The sequence below is a fragment of the Sminthopsis crassicaudata genome, chromosome 3 (genome assembly GCF_048593235.1).
Source record: "Sminthopsis crassicaudata isolate SCR6 chromosome 3, ASM4859323v1, whole genome shotgun sequence".
In the NCBI taxonomy this organism is placed as follows: Eukaryota; Metazoa; Chordata; class Mammalia; order Dasyuromorphia; family Dasyuridae; genus Sminthopsis; species Sminthopsis crassicaudata.
In genome coordinates, this window is record NC_133619.1 from 486274032 (window position 1) to 486297468 (window position 23437).

Genomic DNA, 23437 nt, shown 5'->3' on the forward strand with positions numbered 1-23437 from the left:
TATTTCATCCCTTTGCTGCAGTGAAAAAAAGCAGAGAGTGGCTTTCCTCTAATTCTTAGGGGGATATAGCAACACAAAAACTGCCACTTTGCTAGATTGCATCAATGACACTGCTAGGCTTTGTGCCAAAGGGACATCTCACCTTTAAAAAAAAAAAAAAAAAAAATATATATATATATATATATATATATATATATATATATATATATATATATATATATATATATATATATCCTTTCTGCAGGGTGAACTCTTTTCTTTTGAAGGAAAATTACAGCATGTTCCTTTTAAACACCAACTTAAATAAAAATAGAGATGTAGCAGTGACAAAATAACCTCATACAGTTTAAAGAGAGGATTTATATAAACAGTATAATTCAGCATTAATATTCTAACATATGCCTTTTGATAAAATTTTAAGACTGAAACTTAGGGCATTTATAAAAAGACAATTACTGAAATATATTTAATACTTTCAACTTGTAACTTAAATGTCACCCACCCCTTGTTTTTTAATTGTTATTTTAAAATTATACATCAAAGAGAAGCATTTTTTATAATTTACAATTTAGCAATTTAAGTAAAAAAAAAAAAAAATCTGAAAAGAACTCCTGAGAGAGGGATAGCTAAGTAGTCCAGTGAATAGAACACTAGACCTGGAGTGAGAAGGACCTGAGTTCAAAATTCAACTTCAGATGTGTGACCCTGGGCAACTCACATAATCCCAGTTTCCACCTCCACCTCTCTCCCCCAAAAAAAAAATCTTGGAAGAAGTTAAATAATTTCTAATTAATTACTATACATTATAAGAAATTTTCCTACATCGGAATTTTACTACCTTGACCATTTTGAGAATGGGAAATAGCCAGAGAAAACACCTGGAACTAAGAAATGGACTGATTTGTTTGTAGAACAGCCAGGAGGCCAATGTTACTGAATCAACGAGTACATGGCTGGGAGTAAGGTGTAAAGAGTGGGTTGTGAAGGACTTAGAAAACTAAACAGTGTTTATTTTTATCCTGAAGGTGATAGGGAAGCAGGAGTTCATTGAGTAGGGGGGTATCAGAATCAGACCTGAACTTTACAGAATCATTTTGGTGTCTGAATGGAAGATGCCTACAAGGAGCTTGCAATCTATTGGGAACAACAAACTCATATGTATTTGATATGAAATTATTTGGGGTATGAAGAGGGAAAGAAGGTTAGAGGAATAGAGTAATCTGTAAAGACTAGAATATTAAGGAAGTAAAGAATGCCAAACACAAGAATCTATTATGTTCCTAGAGGTGATTGGGAGCCATTGGAATTTATTGAGTTATGCAAGTGACATGATCAAATCTGTGTTTTTGGAAAATTGGAAATTGAGTGAAAGAAAGGTTGGATTGCAAAGAGTCAAGGAGTTTGATTAAGAGGCTGAGAAGTGATGAAGGTGGTGATCCTTTGAAAAGAGAGAATAGGACATATGCAAGAGATAATAGAGGGAAGATAGCAGAATTGGTAAGAAAATTACAAGCTCTGCAGATTTCCCTTAGAAGCAAGTGAAAATTGTGCTCCAAGGTAAATATGGAACAGTAAAAATTAACCATGAGTTGAGGCAGAGCAGTGTTCCTCTTGGGACAACTAGAGAAGAAAAATTCCTGTAGGGAGGTTTGGGTGCATGTGTAGTATAAACACCTCCAAGCTAAGTTCCCTGAAACAGCAAGTGGTAAGCTGAGGATAGCTGGATTGGGAGATAGCCTCAGGCCCCAGCCACTGGGATTTTCACTTTCCAGACTGAGTGGGGAGACAGGCGTCTGAGCAAGGGAAGAATGAGAGACCCTCTGCTGATAAACTGTACTGCCAAGGAGCAAGGAGCTCTCTTGGACAAAAAAACTGACGAGTGCAGCAGTGGGGCAGGCTGTGGGTACTAGAAGAGGGCAGAGTTCTTGGTTTCAGTTCCAGGCCAGAGAGGAGAACTAAAGAAGGACCTGATGCCAGAAGGATCATCCCCCGACATCATAGAATTAGAAGTGATTGCAATAACAAATTCCCATTAAAAAAAAGAACAGGCAAAGGGAAAAGAACCTAACCATAGAAAGTTATTATGGAATGGAGATGACTGGGGTTTGTCTTCAGAAGAGGATACTGAAAAAAATCTTTAAAAATCAAGTGAGAGATTGAGGAAAAAATTAAAAAAGAAAAGAAAAGCAGTCCAAGAAACAGATGAATATGAAAAGAAAGCCAGCCAACTGGAAAGGGAGTTCCAGAATCTTAAAGAAGAAAACAATTAGAACTTGGCAAGGGAAAGCCAGCAAAGTTATGAAATACAAGAAATAATAAAATATAAAGAATGAAAAAATAGATGAGAGTATAAAACATCTCATAAGGAAAACAACCAGTCTGGAAAACAGATCAAGAAGAGAAAACATAAGAATAATTGAACTATCTAAAAGTTATGATTTTTTAAAAATCCTGATACATAAGATAAGAATTAGAAGAAAATTTTCCTGAAGCATTAGAAAAAGTGGGCAGAGTAAAACTAGGGGGAAAAAGATCTACCAATCACCACCAGAAAAAGATCCTACAAAAAACATCATACCCATATTTAAAAGCCCCAGCTCAAGGAAAAAAATACTATAAACAACTAGGAAAAACAATTCAAATATGATAGATCTACAATTAGAATCACATAAGAGCTATTAGTGTAGGAAAGTTGGAAAATGGTGTGGCAGAAATTACGCCCACACCTAATATTCTATATCAAGATGAGGTTTAAGGGGCACCTAGGTAGCGCAGTGGATAGAGCACCAGCCCTGAATTCAAGAGGACCCAAGTTCAAATCTGGTCTTAGACACTTAACACTTCCTAGCTGTGTGACCCTGGGCAAGTCACTTAACCCCAGCTTCCAAAAAAAAAAAAAAGGTTTAAATGAGTTCATGATTTAGACATAAAGGGTGATCCTATAAGCAGATTAGGAGAATAAGGGATTGCCTACCTCTTACCTCTGTGGAGAAGGACATTACGAAATGCAAAATGAATAATTTTGATTGTACTAAATTTAAAAGGTTTTGTACAAAACAAAATCAATGCAGCCAAGATTAGAAGGGAAGCAAAAAACCGGGGAAAATTTTTTCTATCCAAAGGTTCTGATAAAGAACCTTTTATCTCTAAAATATAGAGAGATTTGACTCAAATTTACAAGACTATAAGCTATTCTCCAATTGAAAAATAGTCATAGGATATGAATAGATAATTTTTACAGAAATTAAAGCCATTTCTAGTCATATGAAAGAATCCTCTAACTATTGATTAGAGAAATGCAAATTAAGACAACTCTGAGGTATCACTACACACCTCTCAGTGGCTAAGAGGATATAATGATAAATGTTGGAGGAGATATGGGAAAAACTAGGACACTGGTAGATTGTTGGTGGAGTTGTGAACTGATCCAAGTGTTCTGGAGAACAATTTAGGAATTGTACCCAATGGGTTATCAAACTGTGCAAACCCTTTGATCCAGCAATGTCTCTACTGGGCCTATATCCCAAAGAGATCATAAAAAAGAAAAAAGGACCCACATTTGCAAAAATGTTTGTAACCTTTTTTGTAGTGGCAAGTGGAAACTGAGTGGATGCCCATTAGTTGAGGAATGACTGAATAAGTTATGGTATATGAATGTTATGGAATATTATATTGTTCTGTAAGAAATGATCAACAGCAGAATTTCAGAAAGACCTGGAGAGACTTACATGATGCTAAGTGAAGTGAATAGAACCAAGAGAACGATTTTCTCTTGTTTCTGAGGGAAATCTGCAGAGCTTGTAATTTTCTTAGCTATTCTGCTATCTTCCCTCTATTATCGCTTGCATATGTCCTATTCTCTCTTTTCAAAGGATCACCACCCTCATCACTTCTCAGCCTCTTAATCAAACTCCTTGACTGGCTCTCTTTGCAATCCAACCTTTCTTCCACTCAATTTTTTAATAGTAGCTTTTTATTTTCAAAATACATGCAAAGGTAGTTTTGTTTTTGTTTTTGTTTTGTTTTGTTTTTTTCCTGAGGCTGGGGTTAAGTGATTTGCCCGGGGTCACACTGGTAGGAAGTGTTAAGTGTCTGAGACCAGATTTGAATTTGAGTCCTCCTGAATTCAGGGCTGGTGCTCTATCCACTGCTCAACATTCACTCTTGTAAAAGTTTGTGTTCTAAAATTTTTCCCTCCCTTCCCTCCCCCCCCCCCAGATAGCAAACAATCCAACATAAATTAAAGATTTGCAACTCTTCTAAACATATTTTTACCTTTATCACACTATACAAGAAAAATCAGATCAAAATAAGAAAAAAAAAAAAAAGCAAGCAAGCAAACAACAACAAAAGATATAAAAATATTGTTTTGTGATCTACATTTAGTCCCTGTAGTCTTTGTTCTGGATGCTAATGGCTCTCTTCATCACAAGTCTACTTAATCACCTCAGTGTTGAAAAAAGCCAGGTCCATCAGAATTGGACATCACATTAAAAAAAAATCATATCCAGCAAAGTTAAGTATAATCATGAAATTTAAAAAGGGGGAGCGGAAGGTTTCAATGAATTGCCATATTTTCAGTATTTTGTTGCAAAATGACTTGAACTTAATAGAAAATTTGATGTACAAGATCCAGAAGAACAAAAGGTGAACATCAAATATTGATTACAAGTGAATCAACAAGGACAAAACGTTTACTTTTGTATATGGAAGTGTAAAATCTATATCTATAATTGGGCAGTTTGAAAGAAAGATTAGGATAGAACTGAGTATGATGTGATTCTAAGAAGTAAAACCACGTAGGAAAAGATAAAAAGAATAATAATTATTTTTTACAAATGAGGTACAAGAAGAACTGACACAGGAATTAGAAGGGGAAGAGGTTGCTAGTTCTGGAACCTTGCTGTCATTAGAAATGGGTTAAAAAGGGAATAATGTGTAGACGTTTTAAAGTCTTCTAAGTTCAGAGAGAAATAAGAGAGTAGGGGGATGATAGGCTAGCCAATCTAAGAGGTGTGTATACAATGATCTCCTAAGTCACTCAGCATCAGTTTATATAAGTCTCTTCAGGTCTCTCTGAAATCATCCCGCTGATCATTTTCTGTAGAACAATAATGTTCCATAACATTCATATACCATACCTTATTCAACCATTCTCCAATTATGAGCATCCACTCAGTTTCAAGTTTCTTGACACTATGAAAAGGGCTGCCACAAACATTTTTGCACATGTGGGTCCCTTTCCTTCCTTTAAGATCTCTTTGGGATATAAGCCCAGTAAAAACATTGCTGGGTCAAAAGATATGCACAGTTTGATAGCCCTATGGGTATAGTTCCAAATTGCTCTACAGAATGGTTGGATCTTTCACAACTCCACCAACAATGTATTAGTGTCCCAGTTTTTCCACATCCCCTCCAACATTTGTCTTTTCCTGTCATCTTAGCCAATCTGAGAGGCGTGTAGTGATACCTCAGAATTGTCTAAATTTGTATTTCTCTGATCAGTAGTGATTTAGAGCACCTTTTCATATGACTAGACATGGTTTTAATTTCTTCAGTCATTTCTTATAAAATAATACTATTCTATCACAATCATATGCCACAACTTGTTGACCCATTCTTCTGCTGATGAGGATCCCCTCAATTTGCTGCCTCAAAAAGAGCTGGTATAAACATTTTCATATATATATATAAGTCCTTTCCTTTTAATCTCTTTGGAATGCAGACCTAGTAGTAATAATCCTGGGTCAAAAAGTATATATAGTTTAATAGCCTTTTAAGCATAGTTCCAAACAGTTTTTTAGAATAGTTAAACAACTATTCTAAACATGAACAGTTCATTAGTGTACCTATTTTCCCTTCATTTCAAAGAAATGACAAATCTAAGGGATGAGGGAAAATAGGTACACTAATGAACTGTTCATGTTTAGAATAGTTGTTTAACTATTCTAAAAATGTTTTAATTTTATCCCTTTTAATTAGATCTATTTTTGCTTTTGCTTTTTCTGAGGTAATAATTGCTACTCTTACCTTTTTGTTTTTTGGGGTTTTTTTTTTTCAGTTGAGCTAAAGCATATTAGATTCTGTTCCAGCACTTTATTCTTAACTATTTCTGTTTCAAGTTTTTCTCTTGTAAATAACATATTATTGTATTCTAGTTCCTTATCCATTCTACTGTCTGCTTAGTTTTTGAGTGAGTTCATCCCACTCATGTTTATGATCTCACATATACATGATTACTGTGTTTCCTTTCATCCCTTTATTTTCTGTGAGTGTGTCTCATTCTGATCCTTCTTGAAAGTTTGTTTGCATTTCTAATCATATGAAAAGGTGCTCTAAATCACTATTGATCAGATAAATGCAAATTAAGATAACTCTGAGGTACCACTACACACCTCTCAGATTGGCTAAGATGACAGGAAAAGATAATGATGAATGTTGGAAAGGATGTGGGAAAACTGGAATACATTGTTGGTGGAATTGTGAATTGATCCAATCATTCTGGAGAACATTTTGGAACTATCCTCAAAAGGTGATCAAACTGTGCATATCTTTTGACCCAGCAATGTTTCTACTGGGTTTATATCCCAAAGAGATCTTAAAGGATGGAAAGGGACCCACATGTGCAAAAGTGTTTGTGGCAGCCCTTTTCATAGTGACAAGAAACTGGAAACTGAGTAGATGCCCATAATTAGAGAATGGCTGAATAAGTTATTGTTTATGAATATTATTGTTCTACAAGAAACAATCAGCAGAATGATTTCAAAAAGGCGTGGAGAGACTTATATGAACTGATGCTGAAGTGAAGTAAACAGAACCAGGAAATCATTGTACACAGCAATAGCAAGATTATATGATGATCAATGCTGGTGGACCTGGCTCTTCTCAACAAGGAAATGATTCAGACCAGTTCCAATAATCTTGTGATGATGAAATAGCTAGAGAGAGGAGTGTAAGAACTGAATGTGTTTCACAACATAAAATTTTCACTTATTTTGTTGTTGTTTACTTGAATTTTGTTATCATTTTTTTCTCTTTGATCTGATTTTTCTTGTGCAGCAAGTAATTATTTAAATATGTATGCTATTTGGATTTACATATAATATTAATAATATTATATTATTAATTATTTGCCTGCCTCTGTTATATGAGAAAATCTTCCCTATTCTACCTCGTCTTTCCCTCCTTCTCTCAGTGTGTTCCTGTTTCTCCCTCTTCATTTTTTTTTTGTGATAATGCAATATAATTTTTTCATACCCATATCCTTTATGCAAACTCCTTTTAGTGCCCTAATAATAATAAAGTTCTTAGGAGTTACATGCATCACCTTCCCACATAGGAATGTAAACAGTTTAACTTTATTGAGTCCCTTATGATTATTCTTTCATGTTTGCCTTTTTATGCTTCTCTTGAATCTTAGGTTTGAATGTCAAGTTTTCTATTCTGGTCTTTTCATCAGGAATGCTTAAAATTCCTCTTATTAAATATTCATTATTTCCACTTAAAGATTATATTCAGTTTTGCTGGGTAGGAGGTTATTGTTGGCTTTAATCCTAGCTCCTTTGCCTTCTGGAATTCTGGAATATCATATTCTATAATCCTTCCTTCCTTTAATATAGAAGCCACTAAAGTTTGCTTGATTCTATTAGGACTTCATGATATATGAACTGTTTATTTCTGGCTTCTTGAAGTATTCTCCCTTTGATTTTAGAGCTCTGAAATTTGGTTATAATATTTCTGAGAGTTTTGATTTTGGGATTTTTTTTTTTAGGAAGTGATCAGTAGATTCCTTTAATTTCTATTTTACTCTCTGTCTCTAAAATATCAAGGCAGTTTTGCTTTATAATTTCTTGAAACATGATCTCTAGGCTTTTTCTTTCATCACGGCTTTCAGGTAGTCCAATAATCAATTCTTAAATTCTTTCTCTTTGATCTGTTTTCCAGGTGAGTTATTTTTCTAGTGAGATATTTCATACTTCAATTTTTAAAAAAAAAGATTTTGTTTTATTGTTTCTTGATGTCTTGTGGGGTCATTAACTTTCACTTTCCCAATTGTAATTTTTAAAGAATCATTTTCTTCAGTGAATTTTTATGCACCTTACCATTAGGCCAGTTTTATTTTTTTTTAAGTCATTATTCAGTATTTCTGTGCCTCTTTTACCAAGTTATTCTTTTTTTTCACAATTTTCTTACATCACTCATATTTCTCTACCCAATTTTTCTTCTATCACTCATCTCTTTAACTCTTCAAGAAACTTGTTGGGTTTGGATCCAATTAGAATTTTTCTTTGAGACTTTTTTTTAAAAAGCTGTTTTCATGTTATTATCTTCTTCTGAATTTATATCTTAGTCTTCCCTGCCACCATAGTACTTTTTATGGTCAAATTCTTTTGCTGTTTCTTGCTCATTTTTCTACCCTATTTATTGATTTTTGAATTTTATATTAAAGTTGGGCTTTGCTCACCTTGGGTTAGGGTGACAATGTCCCAAATTTCATATTTTATCATGCTTCTGTTTTTCAGAGCTAGTTTGGGAGAGTAGAGAGTGGTTTGCATGTTTTTGGTGTTTCCAGGATTGTATGATTCTGGGAGAGATAGTCATTGCTCTCCTGGTGTGTATGCTGGTCCCCTCCAGCTGAGGGGATCAGCTGGTCCTCTTTGTCTTGGAACTGTGACTAAGGTCCCTGTTCCCTTCCAGTGCTTCTCTTTACTCTTGCACTGTGACCCAGAACTACATGACAGTAGAGTTGCCAGAGTCCTAGCAATTGAGTATCCAATGCTAGCAAAAGTGTTCCCTGTAATCTTTTTCTGACCAGTTCTCCAACCCCTTCACTGTCTTTGACTGAGATCCCAAAGCTGCTACTGCTGCTGCTGCTATTTCTACCATGTATACACACTCTGGACAGACCTCCATTCCTGTGTTATAGACTTCTCCTACCTACCTCTTAAGTTTTCTTAGGCCAGAAAAATATTTTACAACTTTTTGTTGTCTCTGCTGCTCCAACAGTTAAGGTTTTATCTTAAAGTTGTTTAGAGAGGAATGTTGGGAGAGTTTAGCTAGATGGCTGCTCCTAATCTACCATCTTGGTTCTCCTTTCTATCATATAAAGTATTAGTGATATAAAATGACTGGTCTATGATATTAAAGACATTAATCCTGTCCCTCAGTGTTATCATTATAAGTGTTCTACCATGCCAAAGTGAAAATATTTTTAAGGAAAATCATTGAGATTTTATAATTAGTTTTCTAGTTATATTCTTTTAATTATATGTGATTATTCTTTAATTATATCTAGTTTTTACATAATTTTTTCTGTTGCTTTTTCTTCCAGGACTGATTTCATATACTGAATATTTATTTTTGCTGACAGTTCTCACTAGTAAGTACACTATAACTTCCTTGGGACACACAAGAAAAATGTAGTTTTCTTTGTTCATGAAAAATTGAAAGTATGATGTGAAGATATCATAATCACTAACCAATATTTTTGAGAAAATACCATGTCAGGCACTGTTTTAGGCACTAGTAGTGCCTTCCCTTTGAAATTATGTAAAGGGCTAAAACTCTGAGTTGATGCACTGAGGTCAGACAACGGAGCACTTAAAGCTAATTACGATTGGACAATACTCTATTATTATATGCTTGGAAAATGGACCTTCCCACTATTCTGTGCTGGTTCAGTCTTTTGATGTATACAGATAATTGTGGGAAGGATTAGGGGGTGGAGTAAGACAAACCAGCCTCACTTTGGTAGTAGAGAAGGAAAAGGAAGGTCGAAGAGATCCTGTGTCCATTCCCTTCAGTTCTACCCCTAAAGACCAAGAACTTTTGCTTATCTTGACTTCGGCTGATTCTACGGTATCCAGGATGATAAGTTGGTCTTCACAAAATTACCTTTACTTTTTCTATTTGTTCTATGTGCATAGTTTTTTAAATTAAATCTCCCTGGTTAAAATGTGATCTGAGTTCAAGGACATGATTTTTACCTTCATTTATATTTTCAGTACAATATCTAGCAGATAGATAGATAGATAAATAGATAGATAGATAGATAGATAGATAGATAGATAGATAGATAGATAGAATTTAACATATACTTTTACCATGGTTAATAAATATTGGATAACTAGCCATGTAGTAAAGGGAGTAGGAGAAGAGGAGGAAAATTGGAACACATGGTTTTGCAAGGATTAATATCAAAGATTATCCATGCATATGTTTTAAAGAATAAATAGCTTTAATAAAAAAATTTACCTAGCATATAGTAAGCACTAAATAAATGCTTTACACTGTTCTCAAAACTAGATGTTTGGACAGAAATTTAAGATTACATTTATCAAATTCAAATGAGTTCTGTATCAGATTATTATAATCTGGGCAAAAGAATGTGTAAAAGTTGAAAACTGATTATTTAATGAAGCATATATCAGGATTTGAATTGAAATGCTACATGGCATGGTTGATACAGTTTTAGATTTGGATTTAAAGGTCTAGAATTTAGGTCTCAATTGTGCCACTTTTGAATGTTTTATATAAGAAGGCCCTTTTGGGCAGCCACTTGGCACAGTGGATAGAGCATTACCCTGAAGTCAGGAGCACCTGAGTTCAAATCCAGCTTCAGACACTTAACACTTCCTAGCTGTGTGACCCTGGGCAAATCACTTAAAAAATTGCCTCAGCAAAAAATAAATAAATAAAAAGATCCTTTCCTAAGAAAAAGAATGTGATTATAGAGGTTTATCAGTAGAACAGCCAAGGAACAGAGATTAATTGGTAGTTCATTTCTAAGTTTTAAATAGAGCAAAAAGAACAATTTAAATAATCTTGAATTTGTGTGTGTGTTGAATGGAACATCAATAAGTAAAAATTGTTTTTGTGGGTAGAGAGTAAAATGTATTAGCAAGTTTCAAGAGAAAATTTAACAGACCAAAAGTCAGGATATGAGAGTTCTTTTCTGTGTTTTACCACTCTGTAACTTTGGCCAAGTTATCTACTTCTGCCTCAGGTTTTTTTCATTCATTCATTCATTTCCCCATTCTCCTGACTCCAGACCCTTTCTATCTTACACCCTTATCAAAACTTAATTAACCTTCTATAATTCTCATCTTATAGTGCTGAGTTAATAGTACAAAAAGAAATTTGGTATAAAAGTAAGTTGTAAAGGAAATCTCATTTAATTGTTCTTACATAAAAGGTTAAGTGACTAGCATTTGAAACTTAAGGATGAAGAAACAGAAATCCACTGGATTTCTGAAATATATTTATACATTTGGGAAGAGACACAAAGAGAAGATAAAGATGAAGGAGAAGAAGAGTCATCAGTCATGACACAAGCCATCAAAAGATCAACTTTCAAAGAATGTTTAGCTTGAGAAGAAAATTCTGTCTCTTGAGAGACAGAATGGTATGTTCAATAGACAGCCTTAGTCAGGAAGATCTAGGTTCAATCCTCACTTCTGTCACATACTAGTCATGTCATACAAGACAAGTTATTTTAATTTCAGTGTCCTAGATTAGTTATGTCAAATTCAAATAGATCTCTGTGGGTTACATATTAACTTAAAAAGCCACAAATTAACATTATCTATATTATGTTATATTTTTATATATTTTGTTAAGTATTTTCCAATTACATTTAATTTAGTTTAGGCCTTCTTTGGAGTTTTGCATTGACCTCCTCTGCTCTGGATAATCCTCAGACTATAAATTGTAGAAAACATACTTTAGTAGAGTGAGTTTCCTTATCTGGGACTTCCCTATACTATTGAAATCAAAGGTCTACAATCTTTATCCCTCACTATTATGGTTCAAGTAACTAACTTATGATTTGAATAATTCTGATCACATTAAGATTTATAAAAACATTTTTCACACATTTTTGCAGAACCCCATACTGGGTTTCATGTTGCTTTTAAGATGCTTGATATAGATGGAGATGAGACTGTTGACAAAAAGGAATTCTTTAAGGTAAGTTGAATTAGATTATTTTAGATTTGCTTATAAGAACTAAAAATGGTATTTTTTCATATTAGTGTTGTCATTTTGTCTTTCCACAAAAAATGAAATTATGCTTTCTGAGTAATAAATGTATCAAGAACCACAATTATTAAAAATTAAAGCGGAAGATAGCCTTTGGAAAAGTGATTATCAACTGAAAGAACAATGAATATAGTAAATACAGAGAAGACTCCAGACTCATGTCTCCAAATGCTTTTTTTTTTTTTTTTTTTTTTCCCTGAGGCTGGGGTTAAGTGACTTGCCCAAGGTTACACAGCTAGGAAGTGTTAAGTGTCTGAGACCAGATTTGAACTCCCGTCCTCCTGAATTCAGGGGTGGTGCTCTATCCATTGTGCCACCTAGCTGCCCCTCTCCAAATGCTTATGTCTTCAGATGCCTGTCTCAAATTGGATGTCTTATATTATCTTAAACTAAATATGTCCAAAACTGAACCCATTCTCCACACCACTACCCCAAACTCTGTTCTCTTCCTAACTTTCATCATCTTCCCACAGTCACCCAAGTTTGTCATACTCTCTCATATCTTCCCCATATTTAATCTGTTACCAAGATCTATTAATTCTAATTGGGTAACATCTCTCATCTACTCTCCTTTCTTTTCTATGACACTGTTTCTATTGTGGTGTAGATGGTTATCACATAATGTGTGAACTATTGTAATAGCTGCAAATTTTACCTTTATTCAACCCTTTACACAATAAATTCCAGTAGAAAACTACTATCACCTCAAAGAGTCAAACCATTCTTTACTTAAGCCCTTCCTATATTTCCAATCTTCTTACATATTACTCATACATATTCTCTATAATCTAATAACACTAGTCTCCTTGGTGTTCCTCCCACAAGACTCATTGTCTCTCCTGACTCCTTACATTTTCACTGAATTATCCCCATATCTTCCTATCTCTGCCTTCTGGCTTCCCTGGCTTCCACTAGGTCCTAGCTAAAAACCTACCTTCCACACAATTAATCCTGATCCCTTTTCCTTTCCTGATTCCTATTAATACTAGTACTTTTCCTCTGTTAATTCTATTTAACCTTACACTGTTGTTTACATATTGTCTTCATTAGACTGTTAACTTCTTGAAAACAGAGACTGGTTTTTTTTTACTTTCTTTCTGTCTTCAGTGCTTAGCACAATTCCTGGCATATTGTAGGCATTTAATAAAATGCTTGTTGATTGATTAAAGTAAGCAACACTGGGAAAACAGCACAAAAATCACTACAGCAACGTAAATGGAAATAAAAACAATAAAATTAAAATTGAGTGTTCTTATATGATGATGACCAAGCTTTTCCTGAAAGAAATATGACATTATTTTTATAAGTAGGAGTCTGTGGGTATGGAAGATTATATTAACATCAGACTTTTGCAGTCAGTTGGATTATTTTGCTGCTTTGTTTTCCTCCTCCTTTTCTAAAGGATGGCTCTCTAGGAGCCAGGAGGGGAAGTGTATTAGACAATGTAGGTGATTAAAAATAGACATCAATAATTTTAAATAGGAGCCAAACAAAAAAAAAATTAAGCATTTTTATAAGTGAATTTTCACAAGTTTAAGAAGATAATTTAAAGGGCTTCACAACTACCTGAAAGTACATAAAAAATTTGCCCAAATTATTATAGGACCATTTTTTAAGAATTCACACAAGAATGGCAAATTACCTAAAAATAGGAGAAGATCCAGCATAGTACCTAATCTTAGTTTTAAAGGAAAATAAGGCAAATACCAAGGAAGAAATTAGAAGAATATTAGTTGGCAAATGTCTAGAAGACTATCTAGTATTAGTTGATAAATGACAGTGAGATAAAGATCAAGTATTACCAAATAAGTTTGTTCTTTTTCTGTGTAGAAGTAAAAGGGCTTTATAAATTGAGAGAAAAGTAATATGCATTTTTTTCACAATTAACAGAATTTTTTTTTGCTGTATTCATCAATATGCTTACCTCAGTACTTGAGGGATCTGTGATATTATTAATGTGGAAGCACTTTCGATGTACTCAGAGCCCAATTATTTACTGTCTCCATGAATTTCTGCAGCCAAAAGATTTGCACCCATAGAGCCAATGTTTTGCTGATGAACATTTCCAGGCCTAAGCAGGTCCTCAAATGACAGAATCCATCCTCCAGCTTTTTACTTTGAAGCTTTTCCAGGTTACTACAGTCTTCTAGAACCTGTATTATACAGGCGTAGCTTAAAAATACAAATATACACAATATAAAAGTGTGTGAGTAGAGGAAGAGGGAACTGCCTGCAATGTGCTAGAGAAAAAGCCTAACCTTGTTTTTGTTTTTGTTTAAAAAAAATAATAATAATAATTACTAAACTATCAATTGATAGAATGTTATAAATTTAGTTTACCTAAATTTTATTTTAAAAAATTTGCTAAAGTATCTATCTCATATTGGTTTTGTGGGAAATATAATGAGATAGGAACTAAATAATAATAGAATTAAATAGATGTGGAACTAGTTGAATGGTCAGATTCAGAGTAGTCATTAAAGGCTCTATGTCTGCTTAGAAGGATATCCCTAGTGGATTGCCCCTACTATCTGTAACTGGCCTGATGTTGTTTAGTATTTTTTCCATTTATGATATTCTTTTTTGACTATGCATTTTAAGTTTAATTTTTGATAACTTTTGTTTTTTATACAACCTTTATTTTCAAATATATCCCTCTGTTGTCCCCTTTCAGGAGTCATCCTTTACATCATATAAAAAAAAAAAAAAAGAAAGAAAGGGAGGAAGGGGAAGTTGTTGTAACATACTAATAGACATCAAACAAATCAAACAAATCAGTTTATGCAGGATTCCATTTCCATAACATTCATCTCTGCAAAGAGGGGAAAGAGGTTTATTTTTTGTTTTTATTCTTTCAGTCAACTTTATAACGAAAACACACTCATTTTTTTGTTATTGTTGGGGTTAGAGGTTTTTGGATCTTTTCATACACATTATTATAGTCATTGTGTATCTTGTGTTCCTGGTTATTTTACTTTATATCAGTTCTATGTATTCTTCATATTCATTGTTATTGTTTTTTACAACGTAGAATTCTATTACAATTAAGACCAAGATTTATTTAACCATTCCCCAATGAGGAGACGTCAACTTTGTTCTTTGCTATTGCCAAAAGTGTTATAATAAATATTTTGTTTTATATGAGATCTTTCTATATTTTATCTCCTAGAGCATATAACATCAAAAGATGTGAATATTTTGGTTATTTTCTTAGTATAATTCCAGTTTGCTTTCTATAATAGCCCATAGCTTCATCAGTAATGAATTAATAAGCCTGTCTTTCCATGATGGCGCCACAATATTCATTTCTCTTTTTTCTTCTTCACCAGTTTTCTAGATAAGAAGTGAAACCTCAGAGTTATTTTGATTTACATTTCTTTTTGTTTTAAATTATCTCTGGCAGTCTTTCATATAGTTATTAATAATTTGCAGTTCTGAGAATTATTTGTTCATCTTCTTTGACAATTTATCTATTAGTAAATAGCTTTCAGTCTTACCTATTTTTTATTACAGCCAATCAATTAATAAACACTTATTAAGTGTCTATGATGTGCCAAGCATTGTGCTAAATACTACAGATACAAAAGGAGGCAAAAAATTAATTCCTACCCTCAAAGAGCTCAAATTAATGGAGAAGACAACATTCACACAAATATATAAAAACAAGCTATATGCAAAATAAATAGGAAATAATTAATATAAGGCAGGCAGTAGAATTAAGAAAGGTTAGAAAAGGCTCTCTGTAAAGGATGGGACTTTATTTGAGAATTAAAGAACACCAGGAAAGTCAGTAAATAGAGCTAAAGAAGGAGAGCATGGCAGGTATAGAAGAGAGAGAAAATGCTCAGAGTCAAGAGATGGAATGACTTGTTAGTACAATAGCAAGAAAGCCAGTATCACTGGATTAAAAAGTACCTAATAGGGAGAAAGGTATAATATGACTGAAAAAGAGGGAGGGTACTAGGTAGTAAAGAGCTTTGATTCTTAAGCAGAGTATTTAGTATTTGATCCTGGAGGCAAGAGGGAGCTAGTGGAGTTTAAGAAGGGAGAATGACATAATCCCTTTGGAAAATCTGTCTGAATGGATATGGATTGGAGTGGTGAGAGACTTGAGGTTGGCAGAGCCACCGCAGATTAATGCAGAAGTTCAGGTGTAAGGAGATGAGGGCAGCAGTGTCAGAGGAGAGAAGGGGTCATATTTCAAGAGATGGTGCAAAGGCTTGAATATTCCCAGGTGGTGATGTCACATCATACTCAGCTCTACTTCAGTATTTCTTTTGGATTACTAAAAATAATCTTAGACATGTGATTTACATTTCCACATATAAAATCTAAACAGTTTGCCCTTATTGAATCCCTTGAAATTAGTCTTTGATGTTGGCTCATATATGTCACATTTTCTACTGAGTTCAGGTTTGTTTGCAACAAAGTTCTGAAAATCTGACAATTCATTGAATGTCCATTTTTTTTTCATTCAGTGTTATACTTAATTTGCTGGATATAATATTTTTGGCATCAATTTTCAACATGTAATATTAATAGTAATATAATAATGATTGTCAATATATAATATTCCATGACCTGTGGTCTATTATTGTAGTTACTAATAGGTTTTGTATGACTCTAATTGTAGCTCCAACATATTTGAATTTAATTTTTTTATTTTTATCATAACTTTTAAAACTTTCTCTTTGATCTAGGGCTTTCAAAATATAGCAATGATGTTCTTGTTTCCTGGTAGGATCTCATTCAGGTAGTGACTAGTGAATTTTTTCTATTTCTACTTTCCTTGTGTTCTATCACTTCAGGACAATTTTCTTTAATTATTTCTAGCATTATTGTATAAAGCTTCTTTTTTGGTTATAGCTTCCAGGTAGTCTAGTTATTCTTATGTTTTCTCCTCTTAGTCTTTTCTCCAGATCAGTTGTTTTTCTTATGAGATGACTCACATTTACTTCTATTTTTTCATTCTTTATATTTTGTTTTATTATTTCTTGGTCTCTTATAATTTCATTGGCTTCCCCTTTCCTAATTCTAATTTTCAAAGAGTCATTTTCTTCCTTAAGACTCTGGATCTCACTTTTTCACAATGGATTTGCCACCAGAACACAAGTGTTAAAAACCATCGCTAAACTGCTACAACAATGGACAAGGAAAAGACTCACATTAACATTGTCGTCATTGGACACATTGACTCTAGCAAGTCTACCCTACTTGTCATCTCATCTACAAATGTGATAGAATTGATAAGAGAACCATTGAGAAGTTCGAGGAAGAGGCTGCTGAGATGGGAAAGGACTCCTTCAAATATGCCTGGGTCTTGGAGAAACTGAAGGCTGAACATGAGCATGGTATCACTATTGATAACTCCCCTGGAAATTTGAGACCAGCAAATACTTTGTGGCTATTATTGATGCTCTAGGACAGAGACTTTATCAAGAACATGATTACAGGTACATCTTGGGCTGATTGTTGCCACTGGTGTTGGTGAATTTGAAGCTAGTATATCTCAAAGAATGGGCAGACCCTTGAGCATGCCCTTCAGGCTTACCCACTAAGTGTGAAACAGCTGATTGTTGGTGTAAACAAAGTGGATTCCACTAAGCCCCTCCTTCAGCCAAAAGAAGTCAGTACCTATTCAAGAAAATTGGCTACAACCCTGATATGTAGCTTTTATGCCAATTTCAGGATAGAATGGTGACAGCATGCTGGAGCCAACCTCTAATATGCCATTGTAAGGGAGGGAAAGTCACCTGTAAGGATGGCAATGCTAATAGAACATCACTGCCTGAAACTTTGGATTGCATCCTGCTACCAACTCGTCCAACTGATAGGCCCCTTCATCTACTCCTCCAAGATATCTACAAGATTGACAGTTTTGGTACTGTACCTGTTGGCCGTGTGGAAACTGGTGTTCTGAAACCAGTTATGGTAGTCATCTTTGCCCTAGTCAATGTTACAGCTGAAGTAAAATCTCTTGAAATGTACCATGAAGCTTTGAGTGAGGCTCTGGCTGAGGATATGTTGGTTTCAATATCAACATATCTGTCAAAGATGTCCTATGTCCTCTGTGGTAAATGTGGCTGATGATAGGCAAGAATGACCCATTTATGGAAGCTGCTGGTTTTACTCCACAGGTCATTATCCTGAACCATCCAGGCCAAATCAGTGCTGGCTATGCATCTATTCTGGATTGTCACACTACTCACAATACTTGCAAGTTTGCTGAATTAAAGGAGAAAATTGATCATTCTGGTAAGAAGCTGAAAGATGGCCCTAAATTCCTGAAATCTGGTGATGCTGCCATCATGGTTCCAGACAAGCCCATGTGTGTAGAGCTTCTCTGATTATCCTCCTCTGGGTTGCATTGATGTTCATGATATGAGGGAGATTTTTGCAGTTGGTGGCATCAAAATAATTGACAAGAAGGCTGATGGAGCTGGCAAGATCACAAAATCTGCTCAGAAGGCTAAATGAATCTTCTATACAACACTTGCTACCCAAGTCTTAATCAGTGGTAGAACTGTCTCAGAACTGTTTGTCTCAATTGATCATTTAAGTTTAATAGTAAAAGACGAGTTAATGATTACAATGCATCCTAAAAGCTTCAGGAGGAAAGGTGTAACGTGCTGTCATCTCCAGAAGCTGCTAATCGCTCTCTGGGAGGCGATCAGCTGTGTCAACTCAAATCTCTCAGACAGATTCTTCTTCCTGTATACTACCGTTGTCTCCAGACAGTTGCCGTTAACTGTCGTCTTCCCTTCCTGCAGAGAGCCGCGTCAAGCCTGGTTTAAAGCAGAGACTGACTATTTCTTCCAGAGCTGCCCTCTTTATCCTCCCAGAGAATGGGCGTGGGATAATGCAAGGGCTTCTGGGAAGAAGTACTTCAACCAATGAGCTTGCTCCTCCTAGAATTCCTAAGGTGTAAACTCCCTTTAAAGACCCGAACCAAAGGTCTGAGCCAGAGAACTGTCAAGTCAACCTGAATCCTCTCCTTATCATTGTCCAGACAACCTGAGTTCTCACCTGGTAATCCTAACAGAAAGGAATGTTTTTGTGAAGCATTTGTTTCCTGGCAGTTTTAAGTTACTAGTTTTTTAAATCAGTACTTTTTAAATGGAAACAACTTGATCAAAAATCTGTCAGAATTTTGAGACTATTAAAACAGTTTAATACAAGGGGAGAAAAGACTAGATTTCTTTTTCTAGTTGGTTGACTCTTTTCATAATCTTTTTTTCTGGGGTTGTTCTTTTTTGTTATTTAATTTTTTTCCCCTCAATCAAATCAGAGAGATTAAGAAAGGGTTTTTTGTTTGTTTTTATTTCCTTAGGAATTCTTTTTTAGCAGGTAACCATTTAATGTTAGTTTCTAGGATAGGAGAAACTTTTTTTGCTTCAGTATCCTTCTTTGAAGATGAACCCAGAACTTTCCTATTCCCGTAGTAACTTTGAATAAATGAGTTCTTTCTCCTTTGCCTGCTCATTAAAAAAATAAAAATAAGAGGTTGGCACAGTTAGGTGGCATAGTGAATAGGGCACGAACCCTGAAGTCAGAAGGACCTGAGTTCAAATTTAGCCTCAGACTTCTGGCTATGTGACTCTGGACTAGTCACTTAGCCCCAATTGCCTCAGCAAAAATAAATAAATAAATAAATAAATAAATAAATAAATAAATAAATAAATAAATAAATAAATAAGAGTTTGTTCTTGAATTCACCTCTAGTCCTGAAGTTGGAGGGACAGTGCCTCTGGCTTCAAGTCTTCCTTCCTTTTTTCCCTCTGGCCTGGAACCAAAAAACAAAACTCACCTTCTTATAGTGCCTGCTTTCCTTCCCCACTGCTTTGCACTCACCAGGTGTGAGTTGGTCCCTTCTGGCCCAGGGCCACTTCTCAGCCACACAGAGGTCCTGGCATTTCTTATCCATAGAGATTCCCTCAGTCTTCCCAGACTCAGATTCCCAACTCCCCACACTTCCAAGAGGTGAGAGTTCTTGTGATTGAGTGGGAGGCTACCTCTGAACCTAGATAGCCCCAAGGCTCCCACCTTGCAATTTCAGTAGAACTAGCTACTTCACACTTCACACCAGCTAAACCTCTGTCCTGCAGTCTTTCTTTGGATCTTCTCCTATTGTCCCAGAAGGATTCCTGTTCTGCCCTAACTCCCTTTTGTTTCTAATTGCTCTATGTTCTATATGAGACACAATTTTGTTTGTGGGGAAAATCTGGAGAGCTTGGAATTTTCTGACCTACTCCCCCTTCTTCCCAGAATCCTCCCAATAATTATATTTTCTGACAACAATAACTAGAAATTATGTTGATTCATACATCTTGTTATCAAAGCTTCCTGTTACATAACTTCAAATGAAAAAACAACTTCTCATTCTTTTCACTCATATGAATTATTTTCTATGAAATGAAAATACATGATAAAATAGGATCAAAGGCAAAAATCTAGTTAATCTTTTTAATCTATACCTTGATACATGGTATACATACTTATTGACATAGATAATGGGTTAATAGTAAGTCTATTACTAGTATAAATTTCTAAGTGATCTTTTTATTACAAAAACAAAAAACTTATCTTAGTAGAATATCTTTATTAAATTTGTCCCTGAAATATTATTTTATAAGGCTTTTTGGTTGTTTTTGTTTTGTTTTAATAAATGTAAGTTTCTTTAGTATGATGTATATTTGTGAAATAGTTCTTTTCGCCCTATTCATAAAGAACTTGTAATCCATGAAGTTGAGTATATTCTATTTACTTCACTCCCTACTTACTCATAGCTAGTGACAGATTGAGCTACTAAGCAGTCCATCAACATACACCATGTGGCATGAAATTAGGACATATTTCTAAATAGGATTATATAGCCATGCTTGTATTTATGTGCAGCATTTATATTAGTAGAAATATTATTAAAGAATCAATCTGTTACTATCAAAACATGCCAATTTAAAAGTATTCTAGAACCTAACCCTAACATTCCATTTATCACTTCTTGAAATGCCCTCCCTACTTGACAATAAACAGTAAGTTTTGAGAACTAAACACCATTAGATGTGAATAAAAGAGGAAAATTTATATCATCCCAAATCTTTGATGATATAGCAAAGCCAAAATCAGCTTTTGAATAAACATAATCCTTTTTTACTTTACCATTCCCTAGAATTTTTATAATCATTTGCTAATGAGAGTTTGAAAGAAATCACTAAAGTATTTTAATGCCTTACAAAAAAGAAAAAAGAAAAGGAAAAAAAAAAAAAAAACAGGCAACAAGTTCTAAAATGCCTCTCCAATATCCCATAGTTACAGCTTATAAGATATTGAGGCATCTAGCCCTGGAAAAGAAATAAAAATTCCATCTTTTAAACAAAAAACTATAGTGCAAATATTTCTAAAATTTCTTCTACTTGTTTGTATTCATTGTTTGCTTAATGGTGGTAGTGAAGTGGCTGATGTGGACACAAAATGATGGTAGGCATGAAATGTTAGAGTTCAGTCATGTGAAAAATTCACAATGGCCATTTGCTTTGGCATAAGGTATTTAGGAGAATAGGTTAAAGGCAAAATGAAGAGATACAGTAGACACTAGGACTGCTAAATATGAAATAGAAATGGGAGAGCATATAAAAGATATAAGTTCCTTAGTGAAACCCCAAGAAATACCCTGTAGAAAGGAAATACTTCAAGAGTTGGGGTATGCCCTTAATTGGCAGGCTAAATTCTGAAAGGGAATTAACACCCTAAAAGATTTAGTTAGTTTTTAAGAGGAAAGGTGGGTTCAGGAGAGGAAAGACATCATAGGAATGAAGTTAGGAAGGACGCCATGTAGCATGGGAAAAGGATAAGGGGAAAGATATACAGTAAGACAAAGTGATTGTGGAGGACTGACCCAAAGTATAAAACTTAAATAGACTTATAGGGAAAATTTAACCTCCAGGAATTCTAACAGGATATGACAACCTGAGGCTGCCCTTCTACAGAGGGTGGGCCTCAGTGATTTCACATAGCTTGGATTTCTGACTGGGCAGCCTCTACCGGGGTGGGACCACAAAGGTAAACTGATCTCAATCCAAGTTGCCTTCCTGCCTGCCCCAGGGATCAATTTTATCAGTTCTTCAGTTTCTCTCTGCCTACCACATCTATCATTCAGGTGGTAAGGAAGCTGTAGTAACTAAAAATCACTAATCTACTTTTGGATTATTCTATATATTCATCAAATCTTTATTAAGTATTATTTGTGAAGGATTATCATTATGTAATAGATTTAGTTTTAAACTTCAGTTAGAAATTAGAAGCATGTATCACAGATAGTTCTTTAAATAATAAACATAATTAAGCAATAAAAAACCTTGAAGTTGCTAATTATCTTTTCTTTTTTAAATAATTAGAGACTAAAATTTCCCCCTTAAAAAGAAATAGAGAATCTTCTTGTCAAATTTTTAAGATTCAGAATCTTTATAATGAGAACTTTAAACTGTGTATTGTTTACAAATGTACAAAATTTTCCTCAGGCACTCAAATCCTTATTAAATAAAACCAATTTCAATAAGATTGTGTTTATTTAAGATTTGAATTTGCCACAAAACCTCATTAAGTACAATAATTGGTAAAAAGTAGTCTAAAGTAAAATATCCAAAGTTTTGAATATTTTTTCAAGAAATTCAATTATTTTATTTTTAAGTACACAGAGTAATGAATTCTAAAGGTAATATTTAGATCAGAATTTAGATATTTATAGTAAAAATTTTAATTGTAAACAAATTATAGTGACTTTTTTTGTCTTAAAAAGTTTAGTTTCTAAACTACATTTAAGTTGTCTCCCTGCAATCTTAATTATACTGTTAATTTAATCAGTCTTTTTCTTATAAATAATAGGAAAACTTTGAGTTGTTCTAATTCCAAAGTACATCTGAATTAGTGTGTTTTTATTATATTTACTCATACTACAATACCTGCTTTGAAGGATTTCAGTGTTCCTTACTTCCTCATTATAGCCTACTCCCCATTATTCATCTGTCAAATTTTACCAACTCGATAAATAAGGGTAGCTAGGTGTAACAATAGCTAGAGCTCCAGGTCTGGAGTCAGAAAGGACTAAGTTCATATAGAACTTAGATATTTACTAGTTCCATGACCCTGAGCAAGTCACTCACTCTATTCTGTTCTCTTCAGTTCCTCATCTATAAAATGAAATGGAGAAAGAAATGGCAAATCTCTCCAGTATCTTGGCTGTGAAAATCCCAAAAGGGGTCACAAAGAGCCTAAAATAACTAAAAAAAGCAAGAAAAATTAAGTCTTGTTATTATTCCAGCCTACTACTATTTCTTTCCCTTTTATTGAGCCTTATAACCATGTCATAACCACGACTCCAGAATTTATCAGTTAGTATTCT

The 23437-nt window shown here is 34.2% G+C and overlaps 1 protein-coding gene and 1 pseudogene across 2 annotated transcripts in view; both read left to right on the forward strand.

Annotated features, from left to right (window-relative positions):
• Positions 1-23437, forward strand: part of MICU2 (mitochondrial calcium uptake 2) — a 162992-nt gene that overhangs the window by 106739 nt on the left and 32816 nt on the right. For both annotated transcript variants that reach the window (XM_074303671.1, XM_074303672.1), the window contains 2 exons: positions 9332-9379; positions 11885-11967. In XM_074303671.1, coding sequence (XP_074159772.1) covers positions 9332-9379; positions 11885-11967 — 131 coding nt within the window. The remainder of the gene's footprint in view (positions 1-9331; positions 9380-11884; positions 11968-23437) is intronic.
• Positions 16620-19705, forward strand: LOC141563079 (elongation factor 1-alpha 1 pseudogene; annotated as a pseudogene).